Source organism: Spathaspora passalidarum (assembly GCF_000223485.1).
Source record: "Spathaspora passalidarum NRRL Y-27907 unplaced genomic scaffold SPAPAscaffold_3, whole genome shotgun sequence".
Taxonomy (NCBI): Eukaryota; Fungi; Ascomycota; class Pichiomycetes; order Serinales; family Debaryomycetaceae; genus Spathaspora; species Spathaspora passalidarum.
The window spans coordinates 603247-620469 of NW_006767427.1; the positions used below are offsets into that span (position 1 = coordinate 603247).

At 42.6% G+C, this 17223-nt stretch overlaps 6 protein-coding genes across 6 annotated transcripts; 4 read left to right on the forward strand and 2 right to left on the reverse strand. All coding sequences in view use genetic code 12, as the record gives it.

Annotated features, from left to right (window-relative positions):
- Positions 1-223: 223 nt before the first annotated feature.
- SPAPADRAFT_60292 (uncharacterized protein) lies at positions 224-1518 on the forward strand (the record flags this gene model as incomplete). The annotated part of the gene is made up of 2 exons (XM_007374408.1): positions 224-1244; positions 1301-1518. The coding sequence occupies 2 exons, from the start codon at positions 224-226 to the stop codon at positions 1516-1518; spliced, it is 1239 nt and encodes a 412-aa protein (XP_007374470.1).
- A 1931-nt stretch (positions 1519-3449) lies between these two features.
- Positions 3450-8970, reverse strand: SPAPADRAFT_70901 (DEAD/DEAH box helicase; the record flags this gene model as incomplete). The annotated part of the gene is made up of 1 exon (XM_007374409.1): positions 3450-8970. The coding sequence occupies one exon, from the start codon at positions 8968-8970 to the stop codon at positions 4306-4308; it is 4665 nt and encodes a 1554-aa protein (XP_007374471.1).
- RFA2 (Rfa2p) lies at positions 3501-4289 on the forward strand (the record flags this gene model as incomplete). Its single annotated transcript, XM_007374410.1, has 1 exon — positions 3501-4289. One exon carries the CDS (start codon positions 3501-3503, stop codon positions 4287-4289), a length of 789 nt encoding a protein of 262 aa, XP_007374472.1.
- Positions 8971-10723: 1753 nt separating the features above from the next.
- On the reverse strand, positions 10724-12137 carry RCK2 (serine/threonine protein kinase; the record flags this gene model as incomplete). The annotated part of the gene is made up of 1 exon (XM_007374411.1): positions 10724-12137. One exon carries the CDS (start codon positions 12054-12056, stop codon positions 10788-10790), a length of 1269 nt encoding a protein of 422 aa, XP_007374473.1.
- A 1240-nt stretch (positions 12138-13377) lies between these two features.
- Positions 13378-14337, forward strand: SPAPADRAFT_60294 (putative phosphoric monoester hydrolase; the record flags this gene model as incomplete). Its single annotated transcript, XM_007374412.1, has 1 exon — positions 13378-14337. The coding sequence occupies one exon, from the start codon at positions 13397-13399 to the stop codon at positions 14120-14122; it is 726 nt and encodes a 241-aa protein (XP_007374474.1).
- Positions 14338-14810: 473 nt separating this feature from the next.
- On the forward strand, positions 14811-16518 carry SMF12 (divalent metal ion transporter; the record flags this gene model as incomplete). The annotated part of the gene is made up of 1 exon (XM_007374413.1): positions 14811-16518. One exon carries the CDS (start codon positions 15091-15093, stop codon positions 16483-16485), a length of 1395 nt encoding a protein of 464 aa, XP_007374475.1.
- Positions 16519-17223: the final 705 nt, after the last annotated feature.

Here is a 17223-nt window from a genome sequence, read left to right on the forward strand (position 1 = left end):
AACCATCCCACCCCATCTTTACTCAAAAATCTCCAATCTTGACCAATACAAGAACTTGACCGCCGCTGAACGCCAACTCGACTTGGTCCTCGCCAGAAAAGCCCTTGATTTCCAACAAATCCAACAAAAAACAGCCACAGCCGCTTCCAGTGTAAACTCAACAGGAATATTGCGCGTGTTTGTCTACAACACGTGTGAGAACCAGCCGTGGCAGAAACAAATGATGAGCGAGATGCCAGACCCCTTGAGCAGCGAAGCCAACTGGACGTTGCGCGTGGAAGGAAGGTACCTCAGTGACACCAAGGGCGAAATCACTCTCAAGTTCAGCGAGTTGTTGTCGGGTATCTCGATAGATTTAGTTGCCAATGACGACTACCCCATGACTAACCAAAGCTCGCACGTCGTTGAATGGCGAGACGGTGACGGACTGACATTTGATGGCATCGACATTAAGCGAAACGGGGTGTTCAATATCGACGCCAAGATCGCCATCCTCGTCAAACCTCCGCACACAGCCAAGCTCCAATTGTCCGACGCCATGTGCCAGTTTGTCGGCAAGACTGAGTGCACCCAGCAGGAATTGATGTATCTCATCTGGCAATACGCCTTGTACAAGAATTTATTCAAGAAGACTGAAGCTTACACCAACGTTGCCGCTGTGGAAACTGGTTCGTTACGTCAGCCTACTGTGGCCGGACAACAAGACGACGGCGAAGACGATTTAACCCTTGTCGTGTGCGACGATATCTTGATGGAATTGCTCCATGTGAAACTGTTCAAGTTTATCGACTTGTATCGCTTGATCCAACCCCATTTCAAACCACGTACCCCGATCATCATCGACTACGTGATCAACACCAGCAAGTCCACTACTTTGGGCGATTGTATCATCGACATTCCTATTGAATTACCCCACGCTTCGACATCTACTCAACGAGAAATTCTCGATATGAACAAATCTACATTTGAATCTCTCGCCCGTGCCGACGCCACCATTCAACAATTGAACCACAGAATAAGTTTGGGAATCATTGCATTAAATAACGCAAGCATGAGACAACAGTTTTACCGCGAATTATCCGACGATCCTGTGAAATTTGTGGAACAGTGGTTGGAAAGCCAGAGTGTGACCTTGAAGGCATTAAAGAGCGATGAAGGCTACGATGAAGAAGTTGTAAGACGCGCACAATATTTCCACGACAATGAAGAGTTGATTAAGGAAAAGATTGATTTATTGTTGGGAAGTGGAAGATTCTGAAATTGTATTATATATTAATAAAAAAAAATGTGTGTATAAAAGTATTATTCTACGTATTCCTCTTCATCTTCTTCGCTGACGTCTTCGTAATTGTCGTCATCACCTGCGTCGTCATTCTCGTCGTATTCCATTATCTCGTCCTCATCTTCTTCGTATGCTGGTGCAACACTGTAATTGACGATTTTTCGAGTACTTCTCACATCGGGGGTGATCTTGGCCACATCCTCTTGTTTTTTAAGCAAGGGCAACAACAGGGTTAAGTATTCGTGGAGTTGTGCCACTGGCTTGTACAACACACTTGATGGTGGGATTGCTCCTAGTTTGCTTTGTAAATGATCAGTAAACTTTTCAAGTGACTCAGGGGAGTGTGCAACTTCATACCAGACACGTTTGACGGGTACATCACCACTAGCAACCACTTCCTCGCCATTGTCAAACTCAATTCCATCCATAGTGAGTGCACCCACCAACATCAGATACGTATCCTCAACATACAACTTGAATTCTGACGGCAAAGGCAGCAACGGTGGTCCAGCCTTGATCTGATTCATTCTCTTAACACTGGCCAAACCACCATTATACTCCTGGGACATCCGCGCTAAATAGAACCGACCTACGTGAAACCCGCAATCACCGACAACGAGTTGGTTGATGCGTAGATTGAGATTGTGGGTTAGTGGATTTGATGTGGGATCGACGTACTTTAGTTCATCCTGGTCTTGTTTCCGCTTGGCAAGCTTAATCTCCAGATCTCGTTTCGTGTCAAGACAATTCTTGGTACCGTACAATACTGACCTTGCCGCGTACTGAGTCTCTCGGTCGCCAGGAACGTCTTGTGCTTGGATCGAGTGTGAGATTGCTTGTTTGATGGCGTCAGAACTGGTTAATGACCATTGTGCGAGGGTTCGGAGGAGGATAAGTCTGTCGGGTGGGTCCAACGCTTGAAGACCTTGTGATTCAAAGTTGGGATTGTCGTAGAAGGGATTGTATGTTATTTCGGTGGTGGTGGCGGGTTGGTGTGAGGATGGAATAAGGATCTCCGGATGGGAGGGATCGACAATGTCTTCCGGACTGGAGATGGTAAAGTCCTGTTGTGGCTCGACTTTTGTGGTGGTGGTTGTCCATTCGTGGGGAAGGCCACGGGATTCCGTCATTGGCTTCAATTCGGCGATTGCTTTGCCGGTGGCTATTATTTCCTTCTTTCTGTTGAGTAGCACTGTTAATAGCTTAATGAAAAGGATGTTCATGTCGGGCGATACAACGGGTTCCTCTTGTTCCTCTTGTTCCTCTTGTTCGACTAGGCACAATCCCTTCTCGAAATCTATAGGACCGATATTCTTTTCCCAGTTGATGACATCGCCAAATTTCAACAAATATGCTATTAAAAAGGTGATATCCCCAGCATATGGAGATTCAGTTACGGGATATCCCAATGCAAGAGTTTCACCTTGTCCGTATTCATCGACCAAGTTTTCATCGTACAAATCGTAATAAAGACCAACCAATGGACCTGGGAGCTGTCGAGTAAGTTTGTTTCTGCTGTTGCGCACAGTAGTTCTTGAGCATGCTGACACAGTAGGAGTGGGAGTAGGAGTGGCAGTTGACTTGGCCTTCAACTTCAAAACAAGCTTTGGCTTTTTCGGGGACACCTCCTTTAGTCCCACATTGCCACTACCTAGATCCAACACCATCTGTTTCTGCGGTTTCTGCAGTTTTTGTTTTGGCTTTTGGTGTTGATGTTGTCGTTGCCGTTGTCTCGGGTTGTCAATCCTACCTCGGCTTCTCACCTTATTCTTGCCGCCTCTGCTACCGGGGCCCTCGACCGGTTGATTGTCCAACCTGAACTTGGACAAGATGGCTTCGTTTTCGTTTTTCGATGAATCAATGGGTGGTTCACTGGTGGGGAGGTTCTTTCGTGGTCGACCCAACCGTTTGCTAGGATGTTCGGGATCATAAGGAACGATTAAGTTGTCTTGGGGAGGAGTGTTTGTGGAATTGGCGGTGGGCGAGTACGTGAGGGTGTTGAGAATGGACAAAGCTGCTTCTGCCTCTGATGGATCAGCGTTGTGAGTCTCGTTGTCCATTGGTGTAGCTGCTGTGTGTGGAGATGGAGGAGGAGGTGGTGGTGGTGGTGGTTGTTGTTGCCATGAAAATTACCATTTTTTATCAGCGACCCAAAAATTCCAAACGCGTCTTTCTTTATTTATAAAAGTAACTTACTCTTTCTACAACACAGTTTACAATGTCTGATTACTACGGCGGATACGAACACGGTGGATTCTCCACTTCCACCACTACAACTGGTTCCCAGCCAGTTTCTGCCGGCGCCAACTCCGCCGCAGTCCGTTCCTCTCTCACACCCGTGACAATTAAGCAAATCAACGAGTCCACGCAACCAGTCCCTGATGGACCTTTCCACGTCAACAACATGGAATTAAACATGGTCAGTTTCGTTGGTATTATCCGCAAGATCACCGCTTTCGAATCCGCCATCTCGTTCACCATCGAAGACGGCACAGGGCTGACTGAGATCCGGAAATGGATAAATAGCGACCAAACCTCCAAGGACGCTGAAGAAGAAAGGTATGCTGGCTGGTTAAACACGTATGTGTGTGTGGGCGGGTCCTTGAAGGCATTCAATGGCAAGACCTCGCTCCAATACTCAGGTATACACCAAGTCACCGACTCCAACCAAGTCGTGTACCACCACTTGGCTGCTATCCACACCCATTTGAAAGCGCAAGGCGTGCCTCTGTCCTCCACTAAGAACGAACAAAGCTTGTTTGTCGGTGAAAACTACAACAACAACAACAACACCAACACCACTGGCAATGCCGGTGCCTCCATGATTGACCAGGTGTTTAAGATCTTGCAGGAAAACAGTCAGGCCATGGCCGAAGGTGTTCCGGTGACTTATATCGGCCAGAGATTGAACATCACCCCAGAAGAAGCCAACAAGTACTGTCAAGAGTTGATGGAACAAGGAAGAGTGTTTAACGGGTATGAGGATTCGGGTTACCTTTGTTTATAAGCTTATATAGTCCTATTTAGTTTTTACTGAAAAATGCCAGCCAGAGATCGAGATTCGTAACTGACTCTCCTTGAGTCATGCCCTTGTTCACAAGGGTATCCATCCCACCACTCTCCATTAACGTAAGTGAGTCTGCTTTGCTGAGATCCTTCTCCTGAGCAATCACCCCGTTGATTGAATCACCAGTGTTTTCAACATTCTCATCATTCTCAACATTCTCGATATCCACACTGTCAGTGGGACTGGGGTTCAAACTCATATACTTTAATCTCTTCTTGGTCGACATAATCACAATACTCTCCTCGACAGTCCCTTCAATAGCAAACATCCATACCGTTGTCATCTTGGTCTGGCCAATCCGATGAATTCTCGAAATGGCCTGCAATTCCAAACTGGTATTAACCAACGGTTCGCAGAGAAAGATATGGGTGGCGTTGACCAACGTCAACCCACTCGCTTGCGCCTTGGCATTCAACAAGAAGCATGTAATGCTGTTGTCATTCTTAAACAACTCCACCGAGTCTTGCTTCTTCACACGACGACCTACAACTCCAGACTCAGGAGTCAATGTCCCGTACGAGCCAAGGTAGGAAATGTCACACGCCTTGAACGCACACCCTAGAATGTAGAGCATGTCCTGCCACTGACTGAATATAACAATCTGTACATGCGGATCCCGCGATTTCAAATAGAGCACTTGTCGCACAATCATATCCACTTTGGAACTATACGTTGACTTCAACTGGATGTGCGATATCTCCTCAATGATCTTGGCATCAAGCGGTTTATAAATCGAATGGAGCGTTTCGTCATGAGCAGCAGCATTAGCCGCATGGTTATTATCCTCCTGTTTAACTTTCAAGTCGGGCTTGTAATGGGTGAAATTGTAAATCGTGGAGCTGCTAATCATGGTCTTGCACATGGGACAAGTGTGGCTGTTGCGCAACCAATGCTCAAGACACTCCTTACAGTACTTGTGTCCACACTGAGTAAGCGAGCCAATGGTGATGGCGCTGCGACAGATTATACACATGAGTTCCTCTTCTTCGTTGGTGCGTCCCGCGACTAATCCACTCAAGTATCTAAACTTGGCCACGGCTTTGCCCATCTTGATCGAGATCAGCTTCTTTAATCGTTCATACCCAATCAACTGTTCCAATATGACCGTCTCGTCAAGGTTTGTTCTTATCATCATGGGGAAGTCCACAGGTTTAACCGTGTCGGAAATCTGTTGAAGTTGTTTATAATAGTCGATTCTCGTATTGAAAATAGCATTACAATTCACATTAAGTTCTTTGGCGATTAACACAAGGGCGAGTTTCTGATTGTCGTAAATTGTTCTTACTCGATCACTCAACTGTTGTACTAGTTCCGTTTGCAAGTCATTTGTGTCGTCCAAAGTGTTGATCTCAGTGACCAACTCCAGTAACGATGTCTTGATATCTGGCCTCACCTCACGACGTCTCTTTTCAAGCTCAGCAACAAACAAATCGTCAGTGGTATCACCACCTATGATATCCCTCACCCCATCACTATTGACACAGTTACTCCGATCGCCAAGCATGGACCCGAGCACGTGAAGGTACCCGCTAATCTTGTCCTGATCCTTGATCGTCTCTTCATATTCATTCCCCAGCGGGTCCTGGTCTTGACTGAGCAATGGTCGACAAAGAATCTCCACGAGCTCATCCATCCATTGATTTATCACCATCGCCTGATTATTGAGCGATTGACACAAGCGCGCGAGTTTATCGACATACAGCTGCACTGTAAAAGTCATAGCGTATCCCAGGAACAGAGTGCTGATCAAAGGGATGTTCTTGAAGAACTTCTTGGTGGTTCGTGGTAGAAGAGTAGTTCCGTTGTCTTCAGTGGGGATAAACTGTTCACGACTGGTTATTCTTTGTGCTATGGCTCGTGATACGACGATTCCTGACGATGCAAGGATTTCTCCTCTGGTGGATTCAGCAAGGTCGTAGTACTTCGATTCGCAGTACTTCATGGGGTTTTCCTCGGTATCTGGTGGTGGTTCGATTGAAACATCTTCAAATTTGAATTCCGATTCATCGACTCCATTAACTAACGATGCTAGCTCGTTTGACCTGGCGCTATCAAAATGGACCATTTCTTTAACTAAACCATCCAGAATGTCTAAATCAACTTTATACTTCTCAATAAGTTTTTGAAACTCTTCATCATAAGTTTGGAAATACGAACACGCAATAAGAAAATAAAACTTGTGCAATATAACATACCAGTTCCTTAGTTTCAATCTCGTTCCTCGGATTATGTCTTCCAATTTCGACAACTCGTCATCATTAGAACTAGTCATACCAATTTCATCATCATCGCTAATCTCTTCCCCTTCAGTCTTGACTCGCTTCTGTTTATACTCTTCAATATACTTGCCCAAAATCAACTTGACCCCATGTATCACCCGCTTGGTTTCGTCTACACCGGCAACCAACACCTTTCTGGCAACTTCGGGCATATACACAAACTCAAACAACTCTCCGAGCTCCAAACACACCATCACATTGCCCTTTTCGCCCTCGGCAATATCTCCATAGGCCCGGTACAACATATCATCTAGTAAGTTCTCCAATGTCGTCAATTGAACCATGAAATTGTTCAGTTTAACTCGGATATTTGTCCGCTTATACTTCTTCAGACCAATATTTAACAATCCAATCTGTGGTGAACTGCACACTTGACGAAGCCGAATTAGCCATATGCGCATATATTGCAAAATCAACGGCGTCGGTTCCCAGTCCGACGACATGGGCTCACCAGCCGCGTTCAACCCGATATTACTCAAACACTCCTCAAACCGCTGATTATAGAAGTCCTGCTCGATCGGCGTGAATGGAATCGTGAGCAAGATTCGGTGCTGGGTTGGCAATTTAATATCATCGTGCACCATAGCCTTGGTGTGTCGAAGTGAAATCCGGTTCCACAATCTGACAAACTCGATGTTGGTCAACCGGTCCCAATTCCACCGCCCTAAATCGCCAATAAACGGAGAGTACTTCAAGAACTGCAATGTCAGATGAAGGTCATCGCAGTTCTTCTTAATGGGAGTACCACTTACACCCCATGCATGAAACCGTGGGATGAGACTGGCGCTTTGGAACGCCCGCGAATAGACGCTGCTCACCATTTGCACTTCATCTAAAACCACCCGCCAGAATTGCGTCAACATTAGTGGTGATTCGTAATCTGCTTGTGGGGAATGCGGTGGTTGTTGATTATGGGCTATTGCCAAGGCAATCTCATCCTGAAGTGCCCGTTCGTAGTCGGTTTCACTTTGGCCATGGTCAGACTTGACATTGGCGATGCGAGGTGGCACCGACGTAAGCAGGAGCTGAAAGAGGGATTTGTAGTCATTGATGGTATCATCGGGGACGTTTAGTTCAGTTTTCTGTTGTTCGCTTGAATCGGATCGTGAACTTCTTGTACCACTTCTAGTGATTTTGTTTCTCGATGAATACTTTGCATAATCCAATTCTCTCGAAATAGTAGCATATGTCGTCATTACAACATCAAACTTTCGCAAGTACTCTGCAATAACATTGGCACGATTCAGTAACTTGGGATATCCATTAATACCACGATATTCGGTAACACTCAAACTAGGTGCTAACTGGACAATTTCTGACATCCATTGCTTCAAGATTGAATCAGGGGCAATGACTAGAGTTGTTTTGGCACGAACAACCGGCTTGACATCACCAAACGAGTTTAGTGGAAGTGACATGATGGTGTTGACCTGATCCAAGGGACGCGGGTTGAGAAGGGCCAATGCTGTTATTTCCACGGTTTTTCCAAGTCCCATTTCTTCAGTAAGAAGTCCTTGTGCTGGTAGTAGCACATTATCATTGAAATTTCCCACAAGATAGTAGATTACTTGCTGTCGCGTCACCACCTGAAGTGTAAGGTAGTTGTAAAAGTATTCTTCTGAATGAATCTTGACTCGCTTCCATCCAAAACTGAGTTTATTAAGTAAAGTATAAATTAGTTCGTCGATTGCTTCAACATCTTCTGAGTTAAACACGTCGATTGTATCCTTGGTTATAAAGTCCATCATCTCAATTCTATTGTTGACCAACTTGACATTCTCCATATTTAGCAACCATTTGACCGATTTCTTTTGGAACTTGAACAATTTCGTTTCTAATTCAGGTATATCGTCAAACTCACTTTCATTAACTGGAGACATCTCACTGGTGTGTTCGGACACCGATCTGTAAAACAACAGAGGGTTTATTTCGTCATCCTCATACCTCACATCAATCTTCTCTTCATTCAGGGTGGAAAATGGGGTAATTATACCCGTGAGCAAGTAATTTACGCGGTTTAGCACTTCAGGACGCGATCCACAGGTTTCCAAATCACAATTATACTTGATACCATAGCGAATCTCCACATGCACTACATCACCGGTGAACTCTAGTTTCATATTGGGAGAGTCGACATTAATCCCATGGCTGGTGAGTTTCCCCCGGTGGAGGTTTATCAAGTAAATCTCCTGCTCAGAAATCTCGCCTCTGGGGAAACTAAACAAGATTTTAGAGTTACAGTTGTTTAACCTTTTGTTCTTGACGTATACTAGTCCATCGGAAATGCTGAGCTTGACATCAGACGTTACAAATGGGAATACTTGCAACTGTTGTGGTGACATCGGCACAGGACACGGTGATTCGAAATTTATCACTTGCTTACAAAGCGTGATAGATGGAGTAGTAGTGGTTGCTGCAGATGCAGGATCAAGTTTCCGTCGTTTGGTACTGGGTTTCTTGACATCGTATGACTTGTGTATGAACTGAGTTATTGCATATGCATCAAAATGTATGAAGGTAGCCATGGGTGGTTGTTTTATCTTAAGGGGTGGTAAGAATCGATAGATCTAAAGACCCTTATTTCTTTTTTTCTGTGGGTAATTAAAAAAATGGGAAAGTGCAAGATAGCGCTCGGTTACGATCGGAAAACGGTTTTTTTGCAGTTATTGCAGCCGTGCCAGACAATTTGTGTATGGCTCAACAACAGACATTAATTGAGATGTTGGGCTGTGGAACTGTTGGGCTGTTGGGCTGTTGGGTTGTGGGTTGTTGGGCTGTTGGGCTATTTAACTGTGGAACTGTGAAACTGTGAAACTGTGAAACTGTGAAACTGTGAAACTGTGAAACTGTGAAACTGTGAAACTGTGAAACTGTGAAACTGTTGGGCCGTTGCAGTTAAGTATTGACTACGCTTGTGACAAGAATAGGAATATTTTTAATTAAGCATCACCTAATATAGACCTATATAACTTATATACAATTATATTATTAAAATAGACAAATCTTTACCAGTCTTCCAATCCAATATATACCCATATCATAGCAACACTTCGAAGGTATGCTTGTTTCTTGATCTTCCAGTATTGACCATCTCAGTAAAGAAACCCTTCTGATGTTTCTTGCGGGGGAAATGGTGCTTCTGCTAGCAACCACAACTCGTATTCAGATGTATCAGTGTCAGGTGCAAAGTTGCCGTTAATCAATGGGTTTTTGAAACCATCGTCTGCATCAGGACTACATTCAATTGCAGTCTCATCACTATCACTGGTATATGCTGTTAGGGTGGGGTCTGCAGCAAACGTTGCTACTGTATCACCAGGAGGAGGAGGAGTAGTAGTAGTAGTGATAGAACCAACTGATAACAATACTTGGTGCTTTTTGTGCCAGATTGAAATCAAAACGACAACAAAAGCAGCAAAGAAAACACCTAAATAAAAACCAACTAACAAACCTGCTACTGCACGGGGACCAATATATTGGTTTTCAAAAAAAGTTGTTCCTCGCTCGGTGCTATTCTTCACAATTGTCAATGCGGGTTCTAAGCTATAACCTTCAAGGGGACAAGGCGTAACTCGAAGGAATTAGGAGATAACGAGTTGACTGAACCAGTCAGATGAACTATTGTTTGGAGACATACCAAGTTTAGTTTATGACTTTTTGAATTGTTGTTTTGATTTCACTTAAGAAAATGGGGAAGAAGGCTATTTTGTTTCCAACGGATTTTTGTTCCTGTTGTAAAGCCTGGTTTAGCTGTCGTTGATCTTGGCTTTAGTTGTAGGTCTTAGTTTATTCCAAAATAGAAATAGTAATGCTGGCAAACTTTTTTAACACCTTGGCATCTATCCCCTACACAGATTATACCAGGGTGGTCCATTATGTTTTATATCCATGGGGCTAAACCTAAATGTGTGAACATGACAAGTTTGGCAAGAAGATATCTGACAATTATGAACTTTTTGGTGGGGGTCTTGTATCCTATATAAACTATCATTCACATGATACGTGGCTCGCTGCATTGAATAAGAAATAGATTTCCTTATAACGTGTGCTATATCTTTGCTGAAATTGTACATAACTAGTTTAATAAATAAATTGCTTAAACAAGTTTTCTATTAACTAAACACAAAAAAAGATCAATAAATACTGCTAAAACTTATTCTCATGAACTGACACTCATAACTCTTTGCTTTTGCTTTCTTCTTTCCAAAATCGATGCACCTCCAAGATTTAAATCAAACACTTTTCTTTCCTTAACCCATTCTCTTTTTTGTCTTTCTCTTCTTCTTTGTTGGGCTTGGGCTTGGGCTTGTTGTTGTTTCTGGAGGGCAATAGCTGCTGCTGCTGCGTCATTTTGTCCATTACCTTGTTCCTCCTCCTCCTCCTCCTCATCCTCTTCTTCTTCTTCTTCTTCAGGAACATCTGCAATTGTAGGTTCCTTTTTGGCAAGTGCTGCTTCTTCTTCCATTCTATGAACGGCTGCAGAGATATCAAATGCGTCACGGAACGCTACGGCAGCTGGTGAATAAAGATCTTGGTTTGAATTAGGTTTGGCATGGATTGGATGGGTAACTGATGAACCAGCAGACTTGGACGTTTCCCGGTTAGACATTCTTACCGGAACAGGAGCAGCAATTGGTTGTTTTGCTGATGATGGAGATGCCTTCATCCATGGATCATTCAAAAACTCATCAATAGTATATCTCTTTTTTGGATCAACTGTTAATAATCGACTAACACATCTCTTGGCTTCATAACTGATTTCATCCCACCATGGTTGTAAGAATGTATACTGGCCCCTAGCCACCTTTTCAGTAAGTACTTCAATTCGTTCATCATAAAATGGAGGGAATCCACAAAGTAAAGTATACAATACACATCCAATAGCCCACATATCAACTTCACGAGAATATCTTTCGTCTCTGACAATCTCAGGAGCAGTGTATCCCACAGTACCACAAGGAGTCTTGGTATTATGTTCCCAAATCTGTTTTGAAAGTCCAAAGTCTGCCAATTTAACTCTACCGATTCCACCTCCACCTACGCCTGGAGTGAATACCCCTTCGTCGCGTTTGGTGTTTGGATCATCGGATTTGCGTAGCTGTTCCCAAGGACGGGCATGAGGAATGACATCGATGGGATAGTAAAGTAAGTTTTCGGGCTTAATGTCTCTATGAACAATCCCCACTTCCTCGTGGAGATATCTTATGCCGTGGGCGACTTGGGTGATTACCCACCTAGCCAAATCTTCCAGGAAATACGTATGCTTCACTACTGCAGCAAAGATTTCACCTCCAGGTGCAAGCTCTTGAACAATGTAATAATAAATCGGCGAGTCGATGAATTCAATGAATTCAACAATATTGGGATGATGCAATTGTCGTAAAATGGTAACTTCCTTCAAAACGGCTGATTTTTGAGCTGCATCCATTTGAAATTTTCTGAGCACTTTAATAGCAACTAATTCTCCAGTTTCTGTGTTACGTGCTTTGTAAACTACCAGAAACGCCCCTTCTCCGATATGGTTAAGGATCTCGTACTTGTCCAAATTAGGAAATGACATGGATCTTTCTCGTTGCTTGCGTTCTTCTTCCACAAGCTTCAGGGCAAGAACTTTGTAATCTTCGTGGGTTTGTGCTTGGTTCTGTATGTGACCGTTTGCATGTCCATTGGTTCCCTCGACGGTGGTGGAAGCGGTACCTTGGTACGGCTGGGCATCAAACAAGGTAGTGTCGGAATTATGAGCGGTGGCGGCGCTAGTGACGACATAGTTATGGTCATGATAGGGGTTCTCGTTCTGCGAAGGGGTGGCTTCCCTGTCGTCGTTCTGGCTGAACAACACAGGAGGACCCTGTTCGACATCGTTATGAACGCTGGACTTGTCGTGTTTCCTGTTTATGTCATTGGCCTGCCTTCCGTGCCTTATAAATGCCTTCAAGTTTTCAAACATATCGTAAATCTATAAAAGTATAATGCAATAAGTGATGAATATGATGTGTAAGAAAAGTGTGGTGAAGAATATCGTCTGATTAATCAAGAAAAAGGGTTAAATATTACGTAATGAAATTTTGGGGGAGAGGGTCAAGTTGGTGGTGACTATTTTTTTTTGGTTGTTTTGGTGTTGCTGCTGCACCAATAGGTTAAAATTGTGGTGTTGACTAAAACAGAAATTTAGAAACCGCAAGGCGAACTTATAGTCGTTTGCTTTGAGTATATATTATCACCGAGTTGCTACTTGTGCATATTAACACATGATCTCTGCAAATGCTTACGTTATACACTATAGGGGAACCGAGGGGGGGTGGGAGGAGGATTACCCCCGAATATGGTAGTGTACCTTGGCCAGATTCATATTATTTTGTGAACGATGGTGATGTCAATAATTGGGCCTAATCAAAAGAGAACTGACGTAAGTTATTATGCGTCGGGTTACGACGGTGTTAAGAATGACATCACTAACTAAGAATAAACTATAATCGGACACATGTAGGTATAATTACTTATTTAAGTCCTGTCTAATTGCGCCGCCTTATTATAGTAAAGATTCGTAATGACACTAGTGGAGTACGTGTTAGCACGCTCTACCACCTTCCCATTGTTTCGCAATGGTATTGCTTATTTCTTTTTTTTTTTTGTTGTTGTGTTTTTTTTTTTTTGTACTTGCTGTGAAAAATATTTTCCCACCGTTTAGCCCGTTGAACATAATAAAATATTTACCACCACCGATCTTTCCTATCGATCTGTTTCTTTTACACCAGCTACGAATACATAATGACCACATCCACTCAACCTCCAGCAATCGTTTTCACGGATTTTGATGGAACCGTCACCCTTCAGGACTCAAATGATTACATCACCGACAACTTGGGTATGGGATACCCAAAGCGTAAGGTGATCAACGACCAGATCCTTTCTGGTGAAACCAACTTCCGTGATGGGTTCCACAAGATGTTGGAATCTATCCCTAACTCGTTTGACGAGTGTATTGATGTTCTTCTTGCCAATATCAAACTTGACCCGGGATTCAAAGTGTTTTACGAATGGTGTCGCGCTGAAAATATCCCGGTTATTATTGTTAGTTCGGGAATGAAACCAATCATCGCTGCTCTTTTGACCAAACTCGTTGGTGAAGATGCCATGGCCAACATTGAAATCATAAGTAACGACGTTGAGGTCACTTCTCCAACCAAGTGGGACATCAAGTACAAGCACCCCGAATCTGGATTTGGTCACGATAAGGCCCAATCTATAACTGAATACCTCAAGACTCACAATGTTGCCCCCGGGACCACTTTGTTCTACTGTGGTGATGGTGTTAGTGATTTGAGTGCTGCCAAGGAAACCGATTTGTTGTTTGCCAAGAGAGGTAAGGATTTGATTAAGTATTGTATTGCTGAAGGTATCCCATATACTGAATTTGGTGATTTCATGGAAATCTTGGCCAAGATAAAGGTTATTGTTAAGGATGGGGGTGATATCAAGCAATTCCATGCCTAAGAAGGTTTTGTGTTAGAAACGTATAGAATAGAGCTTAGATAGAATCTAATGTAGAGTAGTATATTTTGTGTCATATGAAGGGTTTTTGGCTGTGAATAACAACTGAAATCTTGCAACCTAGAGAAGAAAATCCTAGATTGTAATAGAAAGTAGATGGTCGATGGAGCAACTGTAGATGCGTCAAAACTGGTGGTCTGATATAATGCAGGGATGTTAACTAAATACAATGGCTACGTATTGTTGTAGTTGTGGTCGCTATTTATTCACTATAGATCTAGAACTAGTGGTACTGTCTTGGCAAAAAGCAATTGCAACAATCTTAGTCTTTGTACTGTTAAGGGCGGGCTCAAACAAAAAAAAAAAAAAAGAATCGGATGATGACACCGCAAGTCCGGGAAACTCAGTCATCGCCATTTGACAAGTATACTTAAGCTTGTTAAATCTTGGTTTAGAAAATAGTAACTATCATAACCCTGTGTCATGGTGACAACTCTGTGCTACTAACCGACCATTCCTGAACTAACCAGCATGCTTTGTGTACCCCAGGTTGCATCTCCCTTAATCCGAACAACCCCGGGAGAAGTTTTTTTTTTTTATGGTGACACGATTTTTTTTTCCGTTCAGTGAATTTCTGTTTTCTATTGTTTGAAAAGCGGAAGGGGCTTTAGCAGATTTATTTTAAATAGCCAGTTGTTTTCCTGTAGATTGGTTTGGCTAAAGAGTAATCAATCGTTAAAGAAGCATACAGAAGTGTTGCAGGAACATATATAATACATCGCATGCAAAAAATGGCCAAAATAAAAACAATAACATCGGTGCAGACAACCACAACATCACCAGAAGAATGCGAAACCAAAGCTCCAACTACATTCAATGAAAGATTCGCCGGCATAGTCTCCACATCCAAATCCATCCTTAAGAAATATGGTTCCTTCATAGGTCCAGGAATGCTCATCAGTGTGGCATACATGGACCCAGGTAATTATGCTACAGGTATAACGGCAGGGGCCTCCAACAAATACTCTCTTTTATTCATTGTATTCTTATCCAACATAATCGCCATCTTCTTACAAAGCCTTTGCATAAAATTAGGATCAGTAACCGGGTACGATCTTGCTCGATGCTGTCGAGAATATTTGCCCAAGAAGTTGAATTGGGTATTGTGGATATTGGCCGAATGTGCTATTGTTGCTACTGACGTGGCTGAAGTCATTGGGTCCGCTATTGCATTGAACATCTTGATCAAGGTACCATTGCCTGCTGGTGTGGTGATCACTATTGTCGATGTTTTGTTTGTTCTTATGGCATATCGTGCTGATACTTCCCTGATGAAGTTTGTCAAGTATTTCGAATGGGCCGTGGCCGTATTGGTGTTTGGTGTGGTTATTTGTTTTGCAGTTGAATTATCTCATATAAGTGCTGATGCAAGAGAAGTTTTCCGTGGCTTTGTTCCTTCAAAGGAAATGTTTCATGGAAACGGTATGACTATAGCTACGTCCATCATTGGGTCTACTGTCATGATTCACTCCTTGTTCCTTGGTTCCGGGTTAGTACAACCTAGATTGCGTGAGTTTGATGTCAAGAATGGATACGTCAAGTTAGATGAAATTATTGACTCTTCTGACGAAAAACATTCAAGTTATGAACAAGAAGCTGATTACTTTTACCATGAGTATAAGCCATCATACCAATCTATCAAATACAGTTTGAAATACTCGATTGCGGAATTAGTAGTGACATTGTTGACTTTGGCCTTGTTTGTCAACTCGGCAATCTTGATTGTGGCCGGTTCGACTTTGTATGGTACTCCAGAAGCTATTGATGCTGATTTATACACCATTCATGACTTGTTGCTGCGAAATCTCGCCCCTATTGTGGGTACTGTGTTTATGCTTGCCCTTTTATTCAGTGGACAAAGCGCTGGGATTGTATGTACTATTGCTGGACAAATTGTCAGTGAAGGACATATCAATTGGACATTAAAGCCGTGGTTAAGAAGATTGGTAACTCGTGGATTATCCATTATTCCATGTTTGATTATTTCGTTGTGTATTGGAAGAAACGGGTTAGGTATAGCATTAAACATTTCTCAAGTGGTTATTTCCATCTTGTTGCCTCCTTTAACTGCCCCATTGATTTATTTCACTTGTTCGAAAAAGATTATGAGGGTTGAGGTTTCCATTGAAGAAGCCGAGGAGGCAGGCGATGATGATAACAATTATGTTGTTGAAGATGGTCGTAAATACAAGTATATGACTAATAATTGGATCACTTCAGGTATAGCTATTATTATTTGGTTGTTTGTGTCGACATTGAATATTTATGCCATTTACGAAATGGCCAAGAACGGTGTCTCTGGGTAGATTTGAGTATAGAAAATAAACGTATTTATTTGGAAATTGTTTGTAGTGTAGGAATTACGAGATTATTTAAACCTTACAGCGACGTAATTATATGTAGTAGACATGACGACCCGCTTAACTGGTACTTAGATGCACTATATTATTTAGTTGTATTTTATATTTATATTATGACTTTAGATTTTTCTAGTTTTTTTGGTCAATTTTTGCACCCAATTGAAGACGGTATCTCCGATGCCAGATCTGTGCCCCTATTTTTCAGCAAGCCCTATTATTTACCACCTATAATATCAAATGGGCTTTCTTGACAATCATACATACCTACACTTCTGATATACTGGTTATTCCACAATACTAAACCGGCACTAGTTCATGTGGCAGGGTATTTTTCTTTTGTGCTCCGTGATTCCCCATACTTTTCCCAATTTTCGCAAGATTCGGCAGGAGCAGCCACGAGAACATGAAATTTCATGTTGGTGATTCTGGATTATTTTCCAACGTATGAAAATTCCACAATTGGGCTTTGTTTCTTTTTAGTGGACGATTCTCGTCGATTTATTTGGCCCTAGCACCAAATTGCCTCTGGTTTTGGTCCGTGTTGAGTTTCTTTGCTATTTTTTTTTAACCCTTAATAATTAGTTACCCCCCTAAATTGTAACAACATACCATTTGCACTCTATTTCAGTTGAATCTGTTAGTGAAAATTCGATTGGAAATTTCGTTATTATTTCTTTTTCTTTT